The sequence below is a fragment of the Phodopus roborovskii genome, unplaced genomic scaffold (genome assembly GCF_943737965.1).
Source record: "Phodopus roborovskii unplaced genomic scaffold, PHOROB, whole genome shotgun sequence".
Classification (NCBI taxonomy): Eukaryota; Metazoa; Chordata; class Mammalia; order Rodentia; family Cricetidae; genus Phodopus; species Phodopus roborovskii.
This window is the reverse complement of record NW_026125554.1, coordinates 3,454,486-3,476,963: the sequence shown is the minus strand read 5'-3', so window position 1 is coordinate 3,476,963 and position 22,478 is coordinate 3,454,486. Positions and strand designations below refer to the sequence as shown.

Sequence of the window (22,478 nt, the reverse complement as noted above, 5' to 3'; positions counted from 1 at the left end):
CTTGAGTAGCAAGGGTCCAGGCAGGAGAAGGAGTATTTTTCTTTAAATTGAACCTGAATGACATGCTAAACAATCTATATAGCCATGATTGATATTTTTATAAAAGCCCAAGAAAGAGACAAAGACATCCAAGGACAGTAGATGGGGCAAGGGCTATGAAGGTTCCTAGCAATCCAGAAGGGGACCCAGTGTGAAAGAGGAACAAAAAGAGAAGGAAAAAGAGGAGGAAGAATAAGAAGAGGAAGAGAAAGTGGAAAGGAAGGGAGAGGACTCAACTAGGAAGATATGGAGGGAGAAAGTGGCTGATTAGAGTCCCAGCCTGCTTGCTTAACTCATATGGAAATGACCAATGCTCCAGTCACCCAGAAATCCCTATCCCCTGGCCAGCTAGCTTCTAAAATTATATTAGACTTTAGCAGTGTTCAGTTACTCCATCCCTAGTCAGGACTCTACACAGTGCCCTCACCAGCTACCTGTCATTGTCTCTCAGGAGCAGTGTGTCTGCCCATAGCCTCCTCATTCTTCCTGTGGAGTCTTTTTGTTCCTGGAGGATGCTATGAAGGGCCAAGTTGAGCTGAACCAGCTAATACCTCTTAGGCTCAGCTGCTTACTCCCAGCCTGAGCAAGTGGCCAAGACGCAGGGTTAGGCCAACTGTTAAGAAAAGGTAATTCATTGTCACAACGTGTGGGCACCTGATCCTTAAGACTGAACACTCCTTTGTGGGATATAGGGAAAGATAGGGGGTGTGTACAAAGGGGGTTCACCTTAGTGCAAGCACCCTCTAAGGATGGCGTACAGTAGATAAAAGGATTTGGGGGCTTGAGGGCCAGGACACCAGGACTAAATCAAGCCTGACCTCAAAGCACCTCTCAAGTTAGAGGATGGCATGCACCATTTCTGGGTACCCTAACCCCCCTCCCATGCCCAGGCCAGCCCACATGAGCATGTGTATGTATGTATGTATGGCAGTCACTTCCTCCCTGAGCCTCTATGCCCAGAGATGCTGACAGAGAGGCACCTGACCCAGAGACACCAATGAGAAAAGCACAACCCAGCAGAGTCAGCGCCTGAGCCAGGGGGACCTTGGGAGGGGGTATAAAGGCAGGTGTGACTTCCTTAATAAAAGAGTCAGCAGCATGCTCTGCTACTCACTCCCACCCAGTGCCTGAGTCACTGGTGCTGCATCTTCTCACCCCCTCCCCCCAAGGGGTGTCTGAGCAGGGTCACCCACAACACCTAACCACAGCAGCACACTCAGGAAGAATCCATGTTCTGCCTCCAAGAAGGACAGGTCTGGGTCAAAACGATCAGGAATGAAGATTCCAGTCCTGCTAGGAATTATCCAGGTCAGAAAGCAGAGATAACACACCCAGCTGCCAAAACATGCAGGCTGAGCTTCTCAAGGGGAATGAAGGAAGGTGGAGGGAGGAAGGGAACACATGAGGGGCAAGGCTAAGAGGAGCTCAGAGAACGCCTGGTCCAGGCAAGGGAGGGAAAGCCAGGAGACACTCAGTGAGTGCTGTCTCTCTCCACACCATCTTCCTCTGACTGGGGGACTGACCTCGCAGTTTGGCAAGGCACTGCCTGTTGAGGATCTTAGAGTAGAACCAAAGAGAAGCAAAGCAAAAGGAGGAGGGAGGAAGTGACTGGCGACTACTACTAGAGTTGCTGTAAGCAAGTACTCCACTCTGTTCAAGAGTGCGGAGAAAGAGCTCTATTGTGTGCTGGGTCCTCTCCAAAGATGTGCCTACTATGTGCATTGTCTTCTGCAGCTGTTCATTCTTGTCAAATTTTCTGCTTTTTATTCGTGTGTGTGTGTGTGTGTGTGTGTGTGTGTGTGTGTGTGTGTGTGCACGCGCGCGTGCACACCGTGCCTGTGTGAAAGTTGGACAGCTTTTAGGAGTCACTTCTTTCCGTCATGTGAGTCCTTGTGTGGCACTTCTCTGCACAGACAAAACATAACACACTTCTACTCACCCCAGAAAGACAGCCCACGAAAGTCCAGGATAACAGTTGCAGCAATGTCCAACTTAGTAAGCTGATGTGTTTTCTGTTGGGGTTATAAACAGGAGTAAGGGTGAGGGGTTATGTATAAGAAGCAGGGATGACTCACACGCAGCTGCATCACCAGAATGTTCCTTCCAACATGGGTAACCATGCCCAAAACTTGGACCCTGAAACTCTCCACACAGCTGGCAGGAAGCTCCATACTATAAGAACCTTCATCTCTGAGGTTCAGCAGGTCAGAGTTTCCACCCCCAGAAACTGTTTATTCTGTCCCCCAGCAATTCTTTACTCTGCCTTTGACCCTGGGCAGAGCCCCCAACCAAGTTCCAGTTTTCCTCCACATGGGATATTTATTTGTCTTCCCAGGCCAATGAGCTTCTCCTTCCCCCCTGGAGCAAATGTTTCATTTTGGGAAGACTGGTATAACTCAGAGGGAGATGTTGCACAGAGAGAACTTCAGGAAAGACAGGGCTGCACAAAGAAACCTTGTTTGGAAAAAGAAAGGGAAGGGAAGAGAAACCAGTGTTGGACCGACTCAGACCCCCTGAATGTGGGTCTCAGTTAGAAGGCCTGGACAGTCTAAGGACTTCTGACAGTGGAACCAGGATGTGGTGCACAAAAGGACTTTGGGAGCACATTCCCCATGGAGGGATACTCCCTTAACCTAGAGGCAGGAGGGAGGGCCTAGTCCCTACTCCAAATGACTTGACAGATTTTGATGATCCCTCCTGGAAAGCATCACCCTCCCTGCGGAGTTGGGGGGGGGATGGGATGGGAGGGAGGGAGAAGGAACTGGGATCGATATGTAAAATATATATATACACACACACACATATATATATATATATATATATATATGCATATGCATATGCAGTTTGGCAGGCACTTCATATCCACTTAATGAACAACAGTCCATTAGAGCCTATGACTCCCCAACCACAGATTGTTGTTTAAGTTCCTAGTACCAGGTATAAATTTTCGGCTGTGGAGTGGGCCTTATGTCCAATCCAAGAGTTGGTTCTCTCCATGGTACTGTTGCAACTAGCTGGCACAGCTTACCTGGCACTTCCATCATGAAGCACATAGGGCTTAATCCTAACCAGCATCCTTAGTGACAATGTCTGGCACAACAGGAGGAGCTAGCCCAGGCATAGCTTTATATCTCCAAGTCCTGCTACTGAAGTGTGAGGTGTTTTCAGCCATAGGGTCTCACCATTTAGTTCAGGAATACAACCAACATCCATGGCAAGAGCCTTTGACTTGGGCTCCTCTAAGGCCTCTCTGACCAATAGCTCGTAGGGAGGTAACTGTGATGAAAAATTAATAACTAAAAGGCATAAATTAGGGCTTATGGCAAGAAGGAAAAACTAGAGAGAACAGGAATTCCAGCCAGTAGGCCAGCAGGTAACTCCCTGACTGCAGAGTATGAGACCAGAGCCCACATGCTGTTCTCAGGAGATAAAGAAGAAAGCTGGAGCCCACCACCAGCATCCTCCCTCCCCATTATCTTGAGAACACCCCTGAGCCTACCAGTCAGAAAGAAAGAAAAAAGGAAGGAAGGAAGGAAGGAAAGAAAGAAAGAAAGAAAGAAAGAAAGAAGAAAGAAAGAAAGAAAACAACCCTCCCCCCCCCCCCCCGTTGCAGACGTTCTAATCGCTTAACTTTGATCAATGATGACCTTGTAAAGAAACTTTGTACTCTATAAAAATCTATGTAACCTTGGAAACCTTGTGAGCTGAGACTGGCTGTCTCAAGCCTCCCTTTCCCTTTTAAAAACGCTTCGCAATTGTAAGCAGGCCCCTTACTCTTCAACCTCCAAGGAAGTGACTCCCAATTGTAAAAGCAAAAGTTTTTTTATTGTTAAGAACCAAACCGTCTGGGACCTCACTCAGTTGGAACAGTAACGAAACTTCTTTTCTGCAGACAAGAAAAACAATTCAAAGCCCCAAACCAGCATCCCATAATGAACAGTGTGTTAGGGAGACTCTTTAAGTCTATTGTCTTCGGTTCTGAGCAAGTGCCAGGTGATCCCACAAGCTCACAACTTCACATCTTCGAAAATACCAAAGGAAGCAGTTAACAAGGACAAATACACCATGAAATAGTTTTGCTCACTTATCTCATTCTGTGGCATTTTATAGGATCTCCATGCATGTCCCTCACCCATAATGAACTTGATGGAGCTGAGTCTAGCTGTTTAATTTGGCTAGGACCAATACAGAGATAGTCACCCACCTCCTAAGTTATGCTCGCTCCTTTACTGGGTGAACAATTTCTGCACCCCAGAGAGAAATGTGCATTAGAGGAGCAGGTACCCACAGTCTGTCCTGTTTAATCCCTATAATCTGTGTGGCTCTGTATCTTGTTTACCACATGATGCTTATTGTCTTTGATACTCCTGGAATTTCCCAAGCACTATGGCACACCTGCTTCTAGCATTCATCCAAGCCCAAATATTAACATTAATCACCCTTCATGGTCCTCAAATCATTACATTTCTCCAAGTCTCTCTTCCTTCACAAAAATTATGTCCCACCTTGGGACTCCTCATGAGCTCCATCTCTATCCTGAAATCCCTAACCTATTCTTGACTCTTGAATGAACAGTCTCATCTGGTCTTGTAAACTGGCACCAAAGGTCACTTTTAAAAATGTATGCATCACTTTTTTATGTAACCGACTCTCCATGGATTCCAAGTTTTCCTGTTTTTGTTTTTGTTGATGGTGGTTTGGTTGGTTCATTTTTATTTCAAAAACAAAACAAAAAACAATTAAGCTTCATACAACCTCTTTGGTGCCCTGCCTGGGCTATCCCCTAACAGTATCTCAAGACAATGACCAAACAGAGACAAATCCTCTATGCTCACCTGGAGCTTGATCATACATTGCCAAAGATGGAAGAACCTATAGCCCAGCCAGCCCCGGCCAATCAGAAATGTACCAATGTAACTGTTGCTTGCTAAGCCAATCGTAGAATGGCTTAACTGCTTCTGAAACTCCCCCTAGCTGGTTAAAAGAAGCCTGCACTCTCCTCTTAGGGTCGTCGCCATTTTGTGCAGGTGAACAACCCCGCTCTTGCTGGTTGCATACATGTCTGATAGTCTTTTATGGGACTTCTTGTGGACCCTAAAAGGATGACTCCAGAGCAGCTGCATCACCAGAACAGTCCACCAACACAAGTGCGACAACTCAGGAAAGTGGCAAACCCCGGAGCTCCCCGAGTCTCTTCCCCAACAGTTGTTTCTTCCTTCTACAAAACTGGAGAGGGGCATCAAGAATAGGGCTAGCTACAGAAGATGTCTGTTTGCCTACTGAGTCTCATGAGCCTTCTCCCTCCTGGATGGAATGTTTCAAATGGGAGGAAACCATAAGGTAGAACTTCCCTGAGAAGGGGATGGGGTAAGTCAGTGACCCTGCCTGGCAGGATGTTAGGGACCACCCCTGACACACACCCAGTCTCCATCTACCTAGCCACACTGTCTCCTCTGTCCTGTCATCAAGGACATCAGAGCCAGGCCTTAGAGCCTTCAGGAATGAGGTATGTGCCCTTCCCAGGATCACTACAACCATCACTAACTAGCAGGTATACAAGGAACCAAGGAACTCTTTTCAGAGCCCGCTGTTCCCAAACTGTCCAGCAGAGGGAGTAGTCCCCGTGGTATAGGGCCCCCACCACAACCAACCTGAAGCAGGCCTAGCTATGTTTTTAAGAATTAAACAGGCAAAGTCCTTTTGTGCACCAGGGATACATCCTGGCTCCACTGTCTGAGGTCTCTTAGACTGCTCAGTCCTTCTGGCTGAGACCCTGGTGCACAAAAGGACTTTGCGAACATATCCCCCATGGAGGGATAACTGCCTTAATCTAGAGACAGGAGAGAAGCCCTAGTCCCTACTTCACAGGACCTGTCAGATCTACATGACCCCAACTGGATGGCATTCCCCTACATATGGAATTGGGGTGGGGGGATGGGAGGGGAGGGTGTTTAGAGTGCATGTGAGAGGGCAGAGAGGGTAAAAGAGAGGGAAGGAAGGAGGGAGGGATGGGGGGAGGGAGGGAGGGAGGAGGGAGGGAGAGGGAACTGGGATCGACATGTAAAATAATAAATTAAATTTAAAAAAAAAATGTTTTGACTCCAAAATTTAAGTTGAAGGACAAGTTACTGGGGAAAAGGATTTCTATTTTTGTTTCCACAGAAAATGAAAAGATGTGGATTCCTTCCAGACTAATGTGGTTTGATCACACTAGACCACCTGAAACAGAGTACAAGGTGATCCTACATTCAAAACAGCTGGACAAAACAGCCCTACAGACTACAGCCAGGATATCTGAATCTTCTTCGAATCCCCCAAGACAGCGCCCCTTACCAGCAGGAAGTAGTTTGGAAAGAACGACGCCCAAATTCCCAAATATTGTGTATAAATGTTTGTTTTCATTTAATTGGACTTTGTTATATAAAATTAAATAAAATAATAATAAAAAAATAAACTAAAAAAAGAATTAAACAGGCTTCTGCTTCTATCAGCTGGATGAAGGCTCTATGATGGCATTTAAGGTAGTCATCAATCTCATTACAGGGAAATGACATTGAAGGTAGCCTCTCCACTATTACTTAGATTCTCAGTTGGGGTCATCCTTGTGGGTCCCTGGAGATTTCCCTAGTGCCAGGTTTCTCATTAAGCCCATAACAGCTCCCTCTATTAAGGTATCTTTTTCCTTGCTCTCCTTCTCTGTTCTTCCCCAACTTGGAAGCAGAAACAGAGATTCACAATTAAGCACTGAGCCAAACCCCTGGAATCCAGTTGTAGAGAAGGAGGAGTGGTGAGTAAAGGTGTCAAGACCAAGCTGGGGAAACCCACAGAAACAGCTGACCTGTGAGTAGGAGCTCACAGACCCCAGTCTGGTAGCTGGGGAACCAGCATAAGACTGAATCAGGCCCCCTGAACATGGGTGCCAGTTCAGGAGCTTGGACAGTCTATGCAGCCTCTGGCAGTGGGACCAGTATTTATCCCTAGTGCATGAATGGACTTTGGGAGCCCATTCCATATAGAGGGACTCTCTCTCAGCCTAAATACAGAGTGGAGGGCCTAGACCCTGCCCCAAATGACTTGGCAGACTTTGATGATCCCCCATGGGAGGCCTCACCCTCCCTGGGCAGTGGATAGGGGGTGGGATGGGGAGATGGTGGAGGGAATGGGAAGGTGGGAGGGAGAGGGAATGGGGAATGGCATGCAAAATAAGATTGTTTTAATTTAAATAAAATTTTTTTAAAAAAGAAAGAATTACACAGGTACGTGTAGCAGTCTGTGGAATGCAGACACCCACACTTTCCCTGCCTCTGCGTCCACACATCACCACACTCAGGGGCAGAAACAAACCCTGTTCGGAGAAGGAAATGAGACATTTAGTACCCCAGGTGAGATGATTCCTGAAGACATTTGCTGCAGGAAGCAAAGACCAATGAGAGAGCAAGGCCAAAGGTCAGGTTTTGTGATTAAGGATGTGCCATTGTTGGTACCCTGATGGCAATGATACCTGATCAGTAAATAAACACAAGCCTATTGCTGGCTCTAGCATTCATCAAACTGTACACTGGACCAAACATACATTGGCCTTACTTTTTACCACCTATAGGCTAAAAGTGGTTTTTAAATTTAAAACAGGTTTGAGGAAGAGGACATCAAGGAGGTGCAATGAGATGAAGATGAATTGCCAGGCTGGAGCATGCAAGATCTAAATATTGACTGGACAGCCCCTTAAAGAAGACAATATTTCAGTCTAAGCAATAAACAACTAGAAAACCATTTCCAATAATCTTCTTTGCTGTTGTTGTTTTGGTTTTAGTTTGCTTTATCAAGACAGGGTTTCTCTGAGTAACACTCCTGACTGTTCTGAAACTCATTTTGTAGACCAGGCTGGCCTCGAACTCACGTAGATCTATATACCTTTGCCTCCCCAGTGCTGAGATTAAAGTCGTGCACTACCTACCACTGCTTGGCTTCCAATAATCATTTTAAATGATATACACCATGTAAAGTCTACTTAGGAACATTTTAGGTTCCCAAGCAGGCCCCAAAGTGACAATGCTGATGGCAGTGGCCTGACTCCCACCTGAGCTGAGGGGGGAGGGTGTTAGCAACAGAAACCCTTAGTGGCTGCCTGAATGTACCTGACCGCAGCTGTCATACCGTCTTTGCCTGAAACAGTCCCCAAGCTAACCACCTGGCTGTCCCAACTCCTGAGCAGCCTCCCCCTGTGAGATACCCATATGAAACTCAACAAGCTTTTGCAACTAGGTTATGTCATCCACTCTCCAAAGCAGCCTGGCATTTTTTAATTATTATTATTATCATTAAACTGTTCTTTCTCCTTACAGAGAGTTGCAGTGTTCAGTGGTTTCTTAATGCACCTGCTTACACCACACATCTATGATGAAAACTTCAAGATACTATTGAAAAAATCTGAGAGGATCCAAATAAATAAAAAAAAGTATACAATATTTATGGACAGATGTCTCATTAATGTTTGATTCTCCTCAAATCACGTTTCAATTTAAAGAAGTTTTGGTAAAAATCCCAGAACTCATCACAGAAACAGACACATGGAAACCTATATGAAAACACAAACAGCATAAAAAGCCAGAGATAATAAAAATCAAAAATATAGTTAGCCAGGTGGTTGTGGCACACAACTTTAATTCCAGTACATCAGAGGTAGAAGCAGGCAGATCTCTGAGAGTCTGAGGCCAGCCTGGTATACAGACCAAGTTCCAGGACAGCCAGGGCTACAGAGAAACCCTATCTAGAAAGCAGAAGGAGGAACAGAATGGAGAGGAGGAAGACAAGGAGGAAGATGAAGGAACAAAAGAAGCAAAGAAACAAAGAAACAAAGAAAGAGGAAAAAAATACACTTGGGGGATTCCCATTGTCTCTTTCAAAACATACTATTTGGGGGGGGAACTATGGTAAGTATACTGATTTTTAAAAAATCCACACAAAGTAACTGAAATAGTCCACCCCAGTGTTTACCAAAATAGCCACTGTGTATCTTCCCACCCAGACAAAGAAATGTTCACAGTATTTCCAAGGATGTCAAACCAAAATGTTCCAAGTCTAAGACCTATGGGTGGTGTGCGATATTCCCCTCTGGCTCTGATGCCATCAACTGTAGTCTGGAAACTAAAGTCAATGGTCATTATCACCCTGAACACATTCAAGGGTGGAGTCTTCACTGGCTCTTCTGCCCACTGAAAATCTCATACAAAGGGCTGGAGAGAGGTACAGTGGGTAAAAGCACTTTTGACTCTTTGCAGAGGAACTGGGTTTTGTTCACAGCACCTACATGGTGACTAAGCATCTATAGATCCAAGTATCCTCTTCTGACCTCCACAGGCACACAGGTGATGTCTAGGCATGCATGCAACACCCATACACACAAAGTAAAAATGATCCTTAAATTTCTTGTTTAAACTCATATGTGACACCTGATGCTTCAGACAGCGTTAAGCTAAGTCATTTAGGTTAAATAGTTGCCATCATGAAACCTGAATGATTTTCCCATCTTTCAGTGAATAAATGACATGAAAGACAGTAAGAAATTAGAGTCACCTGAGGGAGTGGCTCAGTGGGGAAGGAAGCACTTCCTTAGATTCTGCAAGGTTCTGCATTCCAACCCCAAGAAACAAGATTACAAAAATATTGTAAAAGAGAACAGGAATCTAGAGGTAAGTTGAACATGAGCGGCTGGGGATATGTCTCAGCAATAAGAGTACCTGCTGCAAAGTCTGATGACCAGAGTCTGATCCCCAGAACCCACAGAGATCTTTCAAGTCATCCTCTAACTTCCAGACACATGCACACACAAGCATCAGACAAGCAAATCTTGTCAAAATATGGATTGCACTCTTCCTCTGAATCCTTTTCTTTTTTTAAACAAAGAATAATATGTATTTACAATATAAACAAATTCCAATTGGTAGCTTTGGATGTGCACACATGTGTGCGTGCATGTGCGTAGAATCACAAATGTTCCCTCATAAAACCATAAAGCAAAACTGGCTTCCTTCTGGTATATGCTTAATTATATTGAGATATGTCTTTCTGATTTTTTTTATAAGAGAGAAAATGTATGTAGTTTTTTTGTTAGTTTGTTTTTTTTTGTTGTTGTTGTTGTTGTTGTTGTTGTTGTTGTTGTTTTTTTTTTTGGTTGGTTGGTTTTTTGTTGTTGTTTTGTCTCAACAATGGTAAGGTTTTATTCTGCTATTCTAGAGAATCCCTGGAAACCAAACCACCCCTGTGAGGTAAGATATGGGGCACAATTTCCATGGCCTCATTCACTGTCCACCTCCAATGATGGCTCCATCAGGGCCCAAGCATTCCCCTTTCCCATTCCAGGCCTAGTGGTGCCTGCTGGCAGCTGAAACCTGAGAAGGAATAAAGAGGAGCATTATGGCACCCGAGGCTTTATGCTGCAGGTACAAGGGTGACAGACAGAGTCTCACACTCCCTCCACTGGCCCATCCTTGCCCCACCTGCCCTGGCTCTTCAGTTGCCTGCAGGTAGAAAGCATGAGCAACATAGACCAGGGCGTGTGTACATCAGGACAAGGGAGTGGAGGTGAGGAAAGGGACAGGGAATGAAAGCTGTACCCCACCACAGAAGCTTTACTCAGGCACTATGGGACCTCCACTCCCAGAGACAGAAATCATGATAGAAAGGGTAGGTAAGTTTCTAAAAGCACCCAAGGTCCAGCCCTCCTAGGTGCCCATCCCAGATGGCTAATGCTACTGCTTGGTATTCTGCAGTGAGAAATCCACCCAGCCACACCTGTGGTCACAGGTGAGTAGGTGAGCATGTGGTATTGGTCTGGGGTCCAAAACAGGCTTGCTCTTTTGGTTCCAGTCAGGTCACGGAGAGCAGCCTGGGTGTGGATCCTTGGAGCAGGAACTTTCGGGTCATTGGTTTCTCGTGTAAATGACTTCTCCCAGAATAAAATATATAACCCATATTTTATCCTCGTCCCGTGTATCTTAATCTGTACAACCCCTGCACCACCACCCCCACACCCAGCAGAACATGCCAGAGCCACCATCTTCCAATTCAGAGAGGTCTGCTGAACTCTCAGAAGGATAATGGGTGAGCAGACAATGCAAAGATCACCAATGCCCACCGCGAACAGCTTGCAACTGGCCTTGCAAACATGGCACTGAGCTGGTTTGGGCCACAAGGAGGACACAGTGTGACCAGAGATTCTGATGCCTGAAGAGCAGCAACCATCACCCTTCAAGAATAGCCTGCCAGGAGACAAGCTCAAAATACATTGGGTCAAGTGCATAGGTTTTCCTTTTTTCCTCGCCCCTCCCCATTAAAAAAAGGAGAAGAAAACACACCAACACACTTTTGAAATAAGAAATAAAGCTAAGGACCTCCGCCAACACCTCTCAGGTTTTAAGAAAGGGCTTATACAATCCACTGTTGCATATAGCCTGAAAAATAACACTTTGAATAAGAAAAATCAACAAGAGATTAACCACTCAGTGCTCCAGGGAGCTTGGATTTACCTGCCAAAAGTAAGAAGTAAACTCAGGCCCATACACAGACTTAGTAGACTTCCTAAGCAAGGCCTGACCCTCTCTGAGGAGCAGATGGGAGGTGGCGGGAGGGGGGGGGAGGGAGAGGAAGGAGGAACTGGAATTGGAATGTAAAAAACGAATTAATAAAAAAGAAACAAACAAAAAACAAAACTCCAGGTCCATACAGACTTAAAAATAGCCAGGCTGGCCAGGCCATCAGCAGAATGGACCATCCTAGGACAGAGACAAGTCTCCCCAGCTCACAACCATGTGTCTGATAGCTGAAGCCAGAGCTTTTTCCATAGCTCCCAGAAGCCCTGCCACAAGTGGCCATGCTGTGGCTTCTGCCCGACAGGCCATCAAGGGAACCCAGCCTCTGCTTAGCCTGGTTCTCTGGACACAGGTGACATCTGTGGGTTCTTGGGGGTGGCCAGGTACCCAGTGGTGAAGTCCTCCTTGTCTGCCTGTTTAGGAGCAATAGAGCAGACAGGCAAGTTGTCCTTGCTGAGAGGGCCAGCATGAGGCCAGTGATGGCTGGGTGGATTGCCATCTGAATGTGTAACAACCTCCTGGGCCAGCAGCCTATCTGCACTTCTGTCTACACTCTTCCAGGGGTAAGCCCTGCCCCAGTTGTAGCACCCACCCCTGTACCTGTACTGACCCCAGATCCCACATCTGGCTCCTGGCCTCACTGGCCCCAGCCTGGTCTCCCCTCACCTGCCTCCTACTGAGCCTTGAACCCCTACATCTATTTCTCAAGTCAGGAAAATGGTGAAACTCAAAACCTTAATTGGTTTAATTTTTATTTCTGGAGACACAGTTTTATCAAGTTATCCAGGCTTGTCTCAAACTTTCAATGTATTCCAAGATAGTCTCTAACTCATGTTCCTCTGCCTCACCCTCCCAAGTACTGGGATTTCGGGTATGTGTCACGATGCCCACCTGACAGTTTTAATGGTCTCACGATGGGGGGGGAGAGGGGAGAAATGAACGCCCAAATCCTGCAAGAAAGGAAAATTATAAGATTCTTGTGAAGTCAGTGAACATCACCCAGGCAGGACAAAAGTAAAAAGAGAGATCCTGGACGTGTGATTTCGTTCATTTTAAGCTGTCTTAGTCATCTTGGGCATCACAAGCCCGGAATATCATTCAACGGGCTTCTCAAGGGCACCAGTATTTCCCTTTTCTGAGAAACCATTTTACTCAGAATTTACAAATATTCCTCCAGGTGTGGCGTAGCAGCCCACTCCTGTAAGTGCAGCACTAAGAAGACCAAAAAAAAAAAAAAAAAACCCATGAACTATCGTTTTAAATATGATGAAACAGAAGAGGAGGGGGAAGTAGAAGAAAACGGAAACAGTGCGATTAAGGCTTTGCTCAGTGCCTAGGAATCTAAGCGGGCTAAACTCTGCTCCCTCTCCTACTCTGCTCAAAAAACTACAGTGGCTCTTACAGGATGAAGTCCAAATCTGAGCTGGGAAACTGGAATCAGCATGGAAATTTTGCACGGCTAATCAGCAAAGAGTAAGATCCTTTGGCTCAAAAACAGCAGCGCCCTCTACCCTCCCAGACCACTGCTGGTTCTGTTGTCCTCCGGTGCCCCGTGATGGCGCACAATGGGGCTCGGTTTATTCTGGGTGAGGAGGGCCCAGGCCAGGTTTGGGGGTCACTGAGCTCCGGAAGTCAGCGGCTCCACCCGCAGCCACAGCCCGCCCTCCGCGCGCAGGATCAGCTCCGGCTGCCTGCGCGGCTCCTTGTGGTCTGGCAGGAGACGGAAACGCAGCAGTGTCAGGGCCAGCACCACCTTCACCTCAGTCATGGCGAAAGTCTGTCCTATGCAGTTCCTGCGGAAGGGCGGGTGGGGACTCTGACTATACCCGGACCCAGCCAGGCACCTTCAGACCCAACCTGACGCGTGCCTGGTCTGCCCTTCACCTTCCATCCCCAGACTCTGCGAACTTTTGTACAAACCCTGAGCTGAGGGTGGGAAGGAGACCCAGAACCCTAATCACCCCAACTCCTCATCATTCTCACTGACAGCCCCAGACCCCAGCCCATCACCATAAACTATCTGGCCTCACCTGGGCCCTGCGGAGAAGGGAATAAAAGCCAGAGGTGACCTCTTCTGAGGGTTTTCTAGATCAAAGCGGAAGGGATCATAGACCTGGGGGAGAGACAAGATTAGGCTTCTGCGTTGTGTTTCTGAACACAGCCAGCCAGCCTCAGAAAAGGCAGACATGGAGAGAGGAGTGACAGTTTCTTGTTTTCAGGTGAAAGCCGAACCCCTCCCCAGGTTCCAGAAATGCCTGGAGGATCCCCCACCTCAGGGTCTGGCCAGACTGAAGGATTGTGATGGATACCAAAGACGCTGATGATACAGATGTTCCCTGTTGGGCAGGAACATCCAGTCAGTATCAGGTCTGAGTTGTCCCTAGGGACCATCACCCTAGTGAGGGGCCTCCCCCCCTGCACCTCCCCTCACCCATGACTCCAGGCACCTTTGGGGATGACCCTGCCGTCAGGTAGCACAATGTCCTGGGTGCAGCGGCGAAGAAGGTCTGTGACCGGAGGATGCAGCCGCAGACTCTCCTTGATGCACATGGTGAGGAAGGGCAGCTGGGCCAGGTCGTCCCTGAGGAACAGGCCAAAACAGAGCCTTGCTCAGCCTCACTGGAACTCGCTTGGATTCTAACCACTTCCCTCTCATCCTTAATGCTGTCAAAAATTGTATTCCAGATGAATCAAAGAAGTTTGCTTTGTCTCTAGCTACTAAGAATATTGAACTCCTGATATCTCCCATGCCACTCCCCAAGTTTCAAGGTCACATGGGTCAACTAAGATCTTTGACCATGGCTCTGGGTCAAAGATTAACACCCCCTCCTCATCACAAAAACACCAGAAAAACATTTCTAATGAAACATTTCTAATGAAAGCATGCCCTTCCAAATTGACCCTTAAACATTTGATAAATCTGCAATGCAAAAGCTTTAAATTTTTTATATAAAGACCTGGATATGGTGATACTCAAGAAAATGGAGGGCAGAAAACCAGGAATAAATAATTGGACAACCTATGCTATAGGAGCCCTTGCATCAGAAATAAATTACATAATGAAATAAAAGAGCAGAAATAAAGATCTTTAATGGTCTATATGGTTATTTAAATGAATATATGCACTCCCTAGGAGAGTGGTGATGGGAGAAATGACCCACTACTATAAAGGAGTCAGTTCTTTGTGCTCCATCTATCTATCTGTCTTAGTATTTTGAGACAGGGTTTCTAGGTGTAGCCCTGAATGTTTTGGAAGTTGTTCTATAGACCAGATTAGGCTTGAACTCACAGATCTGCCTGCCTCTGCCTCCCATCTGCTGGGATTAAAGTCATATGCAGCCACCACCACCCAGCTAGCCCTTTCTATATTAATTTTCAGTATTATCCAATACTAATACTGAAAATGCATTTTTAAATTTTCAGACATGTATATAATGTATATTGATAATACTCACTCCAGTATTCTCTCGTCCCCCTCCCTCTCCTGCTGAATGCCCTTTGTCCTCCTAACCAATCCCCCTTCTACTTCAATGTCTTTTCTTTTTATGACCTGATGAAGTTAAAGTTGATTTGCATGAGCATGGGGGTAGGGGAAGATTTTGTATTTTAGAACCTGAAATTCCTTCCCCAGGACTGGATTTCAGAGGCTTGCATGATAGGCAAGTGTCCACCACTAACTGCATCCCCACGCAACAACTTTATTCCAGTTAGAAGAACTAAAAAATTCATGCAGAAGCAAGTCAATTTAAAAATGAAAGATGGAGCCAACCTACCAGTCAACCTGTAGACTATAGAGCTGAGATGGGTACAAGAAGACAGTCCTCATAATTGTGGGAAATGGGTAGGTGGTTTGGAGAAAGATGTTAAGAAAACTAGCAATAAGGAAACCTAAAGAATTAAATGCAGCCAGGCAAAGAATCCCAGGACTGGAGAAGAGGAGTCAAGAGGACCAAAGGTCAAAGTCAGTCTCAGCTACAGAGGAAGCTGGGGACTGTCATTACTTCAGCAAGCAGTGTTATAAATAAATAAATAAAATGGTTGTCCATCATGAAGTCACACACCTTTAAATCTAGCACTTGGGAGACAGGCAGACAAATCTCTATGAGTTTGAGAACAGCCTGATCCACACAGTGAATTCCAGGCCAGCCAGGGTTACACAGTGTAGCCCTATATAAAAAATAAAACAAAAGTCTTGGCCCCTCCAGATACAGTGTAGAGTGTCTCAATACATCAGGAACACTCAAACTCTAAGTTAATAAGCACGTTTATTGTCCCAAAGACTTGTCATTTCTTCATGGTGAGAATATCGCAAATTTTTTCCCCCTTTCTTCCTTCCTTTTTTTTTTTTTTTTTTTTTTCTTGGTATTTTCAATGAACCAAATGGTACTGAAAAGTAGACCAAGATACAGCATGGGGTTTCACAAGGATTGAAAAAGAGGTATCCAGGAACTACAAATAGAAGAATGGTACAACAGACAAAGGAAATTCACGAGATGGGAAGAAGAGAGTCAAGAAAAACAATAAAGGTGTTGGGATACTGTAAGTCAGCCTTGGCAGCATAGACAGACCCTATCAAATCTCAGTAGTACCCAAGATGGTAACCAATAACAATAATAACAGCAACAGAAACTACAAGGACCTGAGCTCACCATTCAATCTCCTCAGGCTCCCGGTCCCTCAGCAGCTCCCGCACCTCCTGCCGGCAGCGCTCCTGGTATTCTGGATGCCTCGCCAGGTTGTACAGGGTCCAGGAGAGCCCACTGGCTGTGGTGTCATGGCCTGAAGGGTGGGTAGACAGGTAAGCTTGGATCTCTGACCTGTTTCAGGACAATAGGGTAGAGTACCCAGAGAGTGACGCCCCTAGAGAATGATGGGGAAGGGATGGATGGAAAGAATAGAAGGATTCTAGGTTCCCCACAATTCCTACATGGGACTGACAGGCCTCTCTCTATCTCCTCTGGAGTCTCACATAGGGACCCTCACCTCCAAACATGAAGGTGTCAGCCTCTGCCCGGATGTCCTCATCTGACAGCTCCTTTCCATGTTCATCCTGAAGACAAATTAAGACCCTCAATGCTGGCCATGTCTGAAGCAGTATGAAACAGATTCTGATACTCACTGTGCTGCACACAAGATGCCTGCTCTGTCTTTCCAGAGCCTGCCTCCATTTCTTCCTGGGTGGCATGCCTACTTTTTGGTCTTTTAACACAGCCTTCAAAAGAGTAACCTCTAAAATGGATTTCTGCCCTGTGCCTGGTTTCATAAGCACCATTTGTAACTCCCAGTACCCCCTGGCCAAGTTCAACCTCTTCAATCTATACACTGATCATTCACATAAGCCCACCTTGGCCAACAAAAGCACATCAATGAAGTCCAAAGTCTTGGACTTAGCCTTGGACTTCAGGAACTCATCAACACTTTGGTTAGAGAGGGTGCGGCGTCTCTCTCTGATGACAGCATCTGTGAAGTCATGCACCAGGTCGCAGGCCTTGCGGAAGCGCCGCCCATCAGCAGTGAGATAGTACAGGAAGTCCATAAACAGGAAGAGCTTCTGGGACCGTTTTACTATGAGAGAGCTGAGCTCCAAGATGGCAGCAATGTATTCACTGGGAGAGCTGTAGGGCAGGCCAGAGAGAGGAAGCAACTTAGCACACACAAAGCTCCAGAGAAGCTCCAACCAGAGTCCCAGGATCAGACTCTGTTTCTTGGTCCCCACAAGTAGTTTCTGACCCAGGAATCCAGGGCATATTCCTCTTCTCATTCACTCAGCATCCACTCCTGCTCTTCATCCTTGGTTTCTTAGAACTCTGCCCAGGCTCAGACCCTCCTCACTCAGTTCCTTGTACCCTGTATCTCTAGTGAAGCTCCTCTATTAGATTGCCCAAGCTCACTGTGCCTACGACCAACCCACTCTATTCCACCCCCATACACCTTTTCTTATGACCTGGGAAACTCAAGATGGAGTTCGCACCCTTCTGGCTAGGCAACATCTTTAAGATCTGGCCACTAGCTGGAAATGCTGGCTCCTGGCTATGATCCCAGCACACAGGAAGTGGATGCAGGAAGATCAGAGCTCAAGGTCAGTCTAATCTACTTAGTGAATTCCAGTCCAGACTAGATACAGACTGAGATGAGGTCAAGAAAAAAGAGAGGATGGAAGGGAAGGAGAAAAGAAAAAAATGTGTGGGCTATTAATGTTCTGTAATGGTTAACTTGGAAAATCGATATTACACTGAGAAGCACCAAAGATTAATAGAGAGTATTTCTGTGTATGTCAGAAATGGTATTTTGTCTCCATATAGAATTAACTGAGCATGTAAACCCTGCACTGAGTATGGACAGCTTCTTCCCTCTGGATGTAGTCACATGAATGAGAAGGGAAGGAGGAAGCTTGCTGGCCCAGACACATTCTCCCTGTATTTCTCTGCCACTGTGGTGGGAACCCACCATTTCCCCACCATGATGGACTTAAATCAGTGGCAAACTAAATCTTTCCTTCTTAGCTTGTTTTATTTGACATGTCTTACCACAAAACTGTAAGACACCCTTCAATGTCTGTGGAAGATGCCTCCTTCTGAACTGCCTCTTTCACCTGCTGCCTGCCCACACTTCCTGGCCTGTCCACCTCCCTGAAAGGATACTCATTCTCTTCTGTTCCCATCCTTTGCTGACACTTTTACCTAATTCCTATAACGTGTCCTCCATGCCCTCTAAAGTCCTCAACCGCAGCCTACTTCCTTGGTAAATGGCCCATGTTCCAAGGTTGGGGCAGGAACTCACTCTTGACAGTCACTGTCAAAGCCAAAGAGGCATTTCTGCAGACTGTCCAAGGTCATGAGGCTGATGTTCTCAAACATTTCCAGACGTGCACTGCCTTCTGAGGCCAGATGCTTCCACTTGTTCTGACCAGAGAAGGAGACAGACATGGGGCTGAGCATTTGATCCCTGAACCCCTTCCCAACCCTAGACTAGCACTAGGCTAGGCGCCTGACTCCAGAGAAAAGCTGACTGGTGGGAACAGAGGACAGTACTATTACAGGCCTTAGGTCACCTCAGTCTAATCCTACCTCCTGTGCACTCTTGGTCCGCTTGATGTCTTCTCCTAGGTCCTGTTTGTCAAGTCTTCAGCCACAATTAAGTTGACAGGATTTGTTACCCAGTAAACTATACTTTATGACTTGCTCTACAATTCATGCTCTCTTACTGTTGGTGAACGTGGAGAATACCAACCTCTCTGACCACTGGTTTCATCATGCACAGTACAATGGTCACACTCACCTCTGTCTCATGGCACTATGGAAATGACATCACTCAACATAAACCATAGAACTGGCACAATATTTCATATGCAGAAGGTGCTCAATAATTGTTAGCTGTGGGTGTCATCCTCGCTTAACATAACTGTAGTTGGCTACAGAAATGGCCCGGATTTTCTGGAAGTCCTCAATTCTCAACCTTTACAATGTATCCATGTAAAGTTTCTGCTTTCTCCCTTTTGGAACCAGCATTTTCCATGCTTGAAAACCCAGAGAGAGCTCAGCTCTACCCAAAACTTTTAGTTACATTTTCAGACGAGTTTTAAGCAAAATCACCTCCCCACCCTCGCCCAACCAACTTCTCCCAGAAGGACCTGGATTTTTTGAGACAAGGTCTTGTTAAAGTAACTTAGACTGGCCTGTAGTTCCCAATCTTTCTTCCTCAGTCTCCCTGGGCTGGGAGTGAGGAGTGCATCACCATGGCCTGCTTAGGGGCAATGCAGTTTAAACTAGTATTCTACACAGAAAGAGCTACATCCATAGTCAACATTAACCTGATAATTGACTCCTCAGGGCTTCTGCAAAGGAGAGTATCCTGGTGTGCTGGGAGCCCCAACTACATGCTAAGAGCATGACTCTGTGCTGTCATCCTGATTTCCTTTTATGTGCACATTATTGCTCTCATTTTAAAGATGGAGAAACTGAGGCTTGGAGAGGAAAACTGATGCCCCCCCCCAAAACCATGCAGTAAAAAAACGGGAGCAGATTGCATCTGTCTGAAGTCACTCCCTTTTCTGCAATGTTCTACATGGGAGCCCGAGTCTGAGGAACTCACATGCATGATGTTCACACTCTTGTTAAAAATCTTCACATAGGGCTTCAGGATGTCAAAGTGGAAGGCTGGTGTCAGCAGACGACGATGGCGGCTCCACTTGTCACCCGAACTCAGGAACAGCCCATCCCCTGGGAGGGCAGCCATGGCAGTGGGCAAAGGTGGAACCTTCCTCTGATTCCCCCCAAGGTATCCCCTGACCCTCACCTTGAGGTACTCACCCAGCCAGGGCTTCAGGAAGCCTAAGAAAGTCATGTCCTTGGGGGCCACCAAAGCTGCCATGAAGAAGGACAATCAGGGGCCATGGAGAGGGTAAAAGGTGGATTTTGGGAGGGGGTGGGGACTCCCATGGCCTGACACATCCTGGTATATATGACAGGGGCACATGATGTCATGACTTGATATAAACACAACACACATGGTATTCCCTGACATTTCACAACACGGGTATGTAACAGTCTGGCATGACCTAATTGTGCCCTTCAGATAATCTCAGATTGCCATTAAATATGGTCCCTTTTGAGTCCCAAAAGTGACCTAGATATGTCCCAGACACCTCTAGTTCTCTCCTCTGTGCCACACTAAGCACTAAGTGTGCAGACTTAATGGCACCTCTATTCTCAGAGCCATGTGCCCACTGTAAAGAGTTGCTTCTGCTCTCCCAGGACCAACCAGACCAAGCTGTCCCATCTGGATGCCAGTGGATCTTTTCCTGCAGTGCTCTGCATACCATCTCTCTCCCAAACCATCTCCAGCTTGGGGTCCCTTCTACCAAAAGTGGTTGGAGTAGCCAAGACTCATTGAACTCAGGAGGTGGAAGTTCACACTATGTGGCATGTGTCTCCCAGCCTCAACTGTTCACACAGGAGGTATCTACCTTAGAAGAATGCTGTTGGATTTCATTGGGGATAGTGGGAAGAAAAAAGCACAATGTTGCTCTGCACCATACAGAACTATGTGCACTCCATGTTGTGAAAGGAGTTTGCATATACACATTGTAAATAGTGCAAGGTGGACTCATTGCTGAAAGTTTGCAAATCTGAGATAACTATGGAGAATACCAAGAAGAGTGTGAGAGAGACCCACTCCACAGAGCCTTATCAAACTCTGCATCTTTAGGAATGTTTGCGCCCAGCAGCACAGAGAATCAATAATGAGGAGAAAATGCAGAATATGATAATGAAAGAAACATTGGATCTCAGACCACATAACCAGAGGGTTGGGACTGAGCTCTGGAAGGTCTGTCTGCTTTTGCCAAATGCAAAAGACATGCAAAGTCATTTTTAAGGCTGTGAACTCACTGTCTTCTCAGATCACAAACTTTGTAAATGAAGCACATTTTAAAGATTCAATCCCTGGGGCTGGAGAGACGGCTCAGTGGTTGTGAGCACTTACTGTGCTTGCAGAAGACCTGGGTTAAGTTCTCATCACCCACGTGGCAGCTCACCATCACCTGTAACTCTACTTCTAAGGGATCTGACATTCTCTTCTGGCCTCTGAGGTGCTGCATACATGCATTACACACACATTCATGCAGGCAAACATTCATATAATTATATAAAAATAAAGGCCTGGTGTGGTCATGCATACCTTTAATAGAAGCAATCAGGAGACAGAATCAAATGGATCTGTTCAAGGTCCATCCTGTTCTACAAAGTAAATTCTAGACCAGCTAGAGTTATACAGTGCCTCAAAATAATTAAATAAATGCCTCAAAAATAAATAATTTTTAGAGACAGGAGGACCCTGGGGCTTACTGGCCAAGCAGTCTAACTTAATGGGTAAGCTCCAGGAAAATGAGAGATCATGTCTCAATAAAAGTATGTAGAGGTCCCGAGAATAGCAACTTAGGTTACTTACTGTCCCACACATGCATGCACACACACATGCACATGGATTCATACAGATGCAAAAAGGTTCATCAAAAAGAAAGTTTCTTTTTTCCAGTTCTAGGAGGCAACCTATGGCTTTGCAACCTGTGGTAGACAAGTGTTCTGCCACTGAGTACATCCTCAGTCAATATGTTCTCTTTCCCGGCTTGGATCACACTGGGTTGAGCATCCATCTTTCACAACTCAAGCAGATCTCAGCAGCAAAGGAGATTCAGGACCTTATCCAAATTCACTCAGCAGGTTAACCACTTTTGGGAACAGCCTCGTCTGCTGCTCAGCCTGGTCAATCCAGGGTAGAAAGGGCTTGGACAAGAGATGGAAAAAAAGCCAAGGGTTGGAATTCTAGAAGGGATACCTGGGGCATGGAGCAGCTGAGCAACACATGCAGGGTCAACAAGCCTCAGCACAGGGATGACAGGTCCCAGCCAAAGGAGTTGGACATCTCGGAAGGTCTTGCCCATTTCAGTCACCATCTGCATTCCTTCCTCATTGCTCTGGATCTGGGAAGGGAGAACATTGAGGCAGCCCAGGCAGGATGTCTCAGATACGCCTACTCTCTGCCCACCATGCTGCACCCCTCTCACCCTCCTACTTGGGTCATTCATCTGTGTGTCTTGATGAGTTAACCTAAGTTCAACTATGAGTGTCCCTTCCTGCATCCATGCATCTATTTACATCCCTCTGATTCACCACTCTCATCTCTTCGTTTGTGACCTAGATATAGATAATTGATTATGTAGATATAGATATAGATAAATGAATAGACAGAAAGATATATTCATACACACATACTCTGTATAGTGGGTGGTAGGGATATGAACTAATTGATAGAGGGATTGAAGGATATAGATGGATAGACAGACAGACTGAC

General features: G+C 46.1%; 1 protein-coding gene across 2 annotated transcripts in view; it reads right to left on the bottom strand.

The window, feature by feature from the left end:
• Positions 1-12,362: 12,362 nt before the first annotated feature.
• LOC127216705 (cytochrome P450 4F5) overlaps positions 12,363-22,478 on the bottom strand; it is a 64,733-nt gene continuing 54,617 nt past the window's right edge. For both annotated transcript variants that reach the window (XM_051177524.1, XM_051177523.1), the window contains 11 exons: positions 21,963-22,107; positions 19,937-19,990; positions 19,719-19,846; positions 18,408-18,529; positions 16,972-17,242; positions 16,611-16,677; positions 16,277-16,406; positions 14,075-14,208; positions 13,899-13,963; positions 13,658-13,740; positions 12,363-13,420 (listed from right to left, as the gene is read on the bottom strand). In XM_051177524.1, coding sequence (XP_051033481.1) covers positions 13,243-13,420; positions 13,658-13,740; positions 13,899-13,963; positions 14,075-14,208; positions 16,277-16,406; positions 16,611-16,677; positions 16,972-17,242; positions 18,408-18,529; positions 19,719-19,846; positions 19,937-19,990; positions 21,963-22,107 — 1,377 coding nt within the window. In that variant the 3' untranslated portion in view covers positions 12,363-13,242. The remainder of the gene's footprint in view (positions 13,421-13,657; positions 13,741-13,898; positions 13,964-14,074; positions 14,209-16,276; positions 16,407-16,610; positions 16,678-16,971; positions 17,243-18,407; positions 18,530-19,718; positions 19,847-19,936; positions 19,991-21,962; positions 22,108-22,478) is intronic.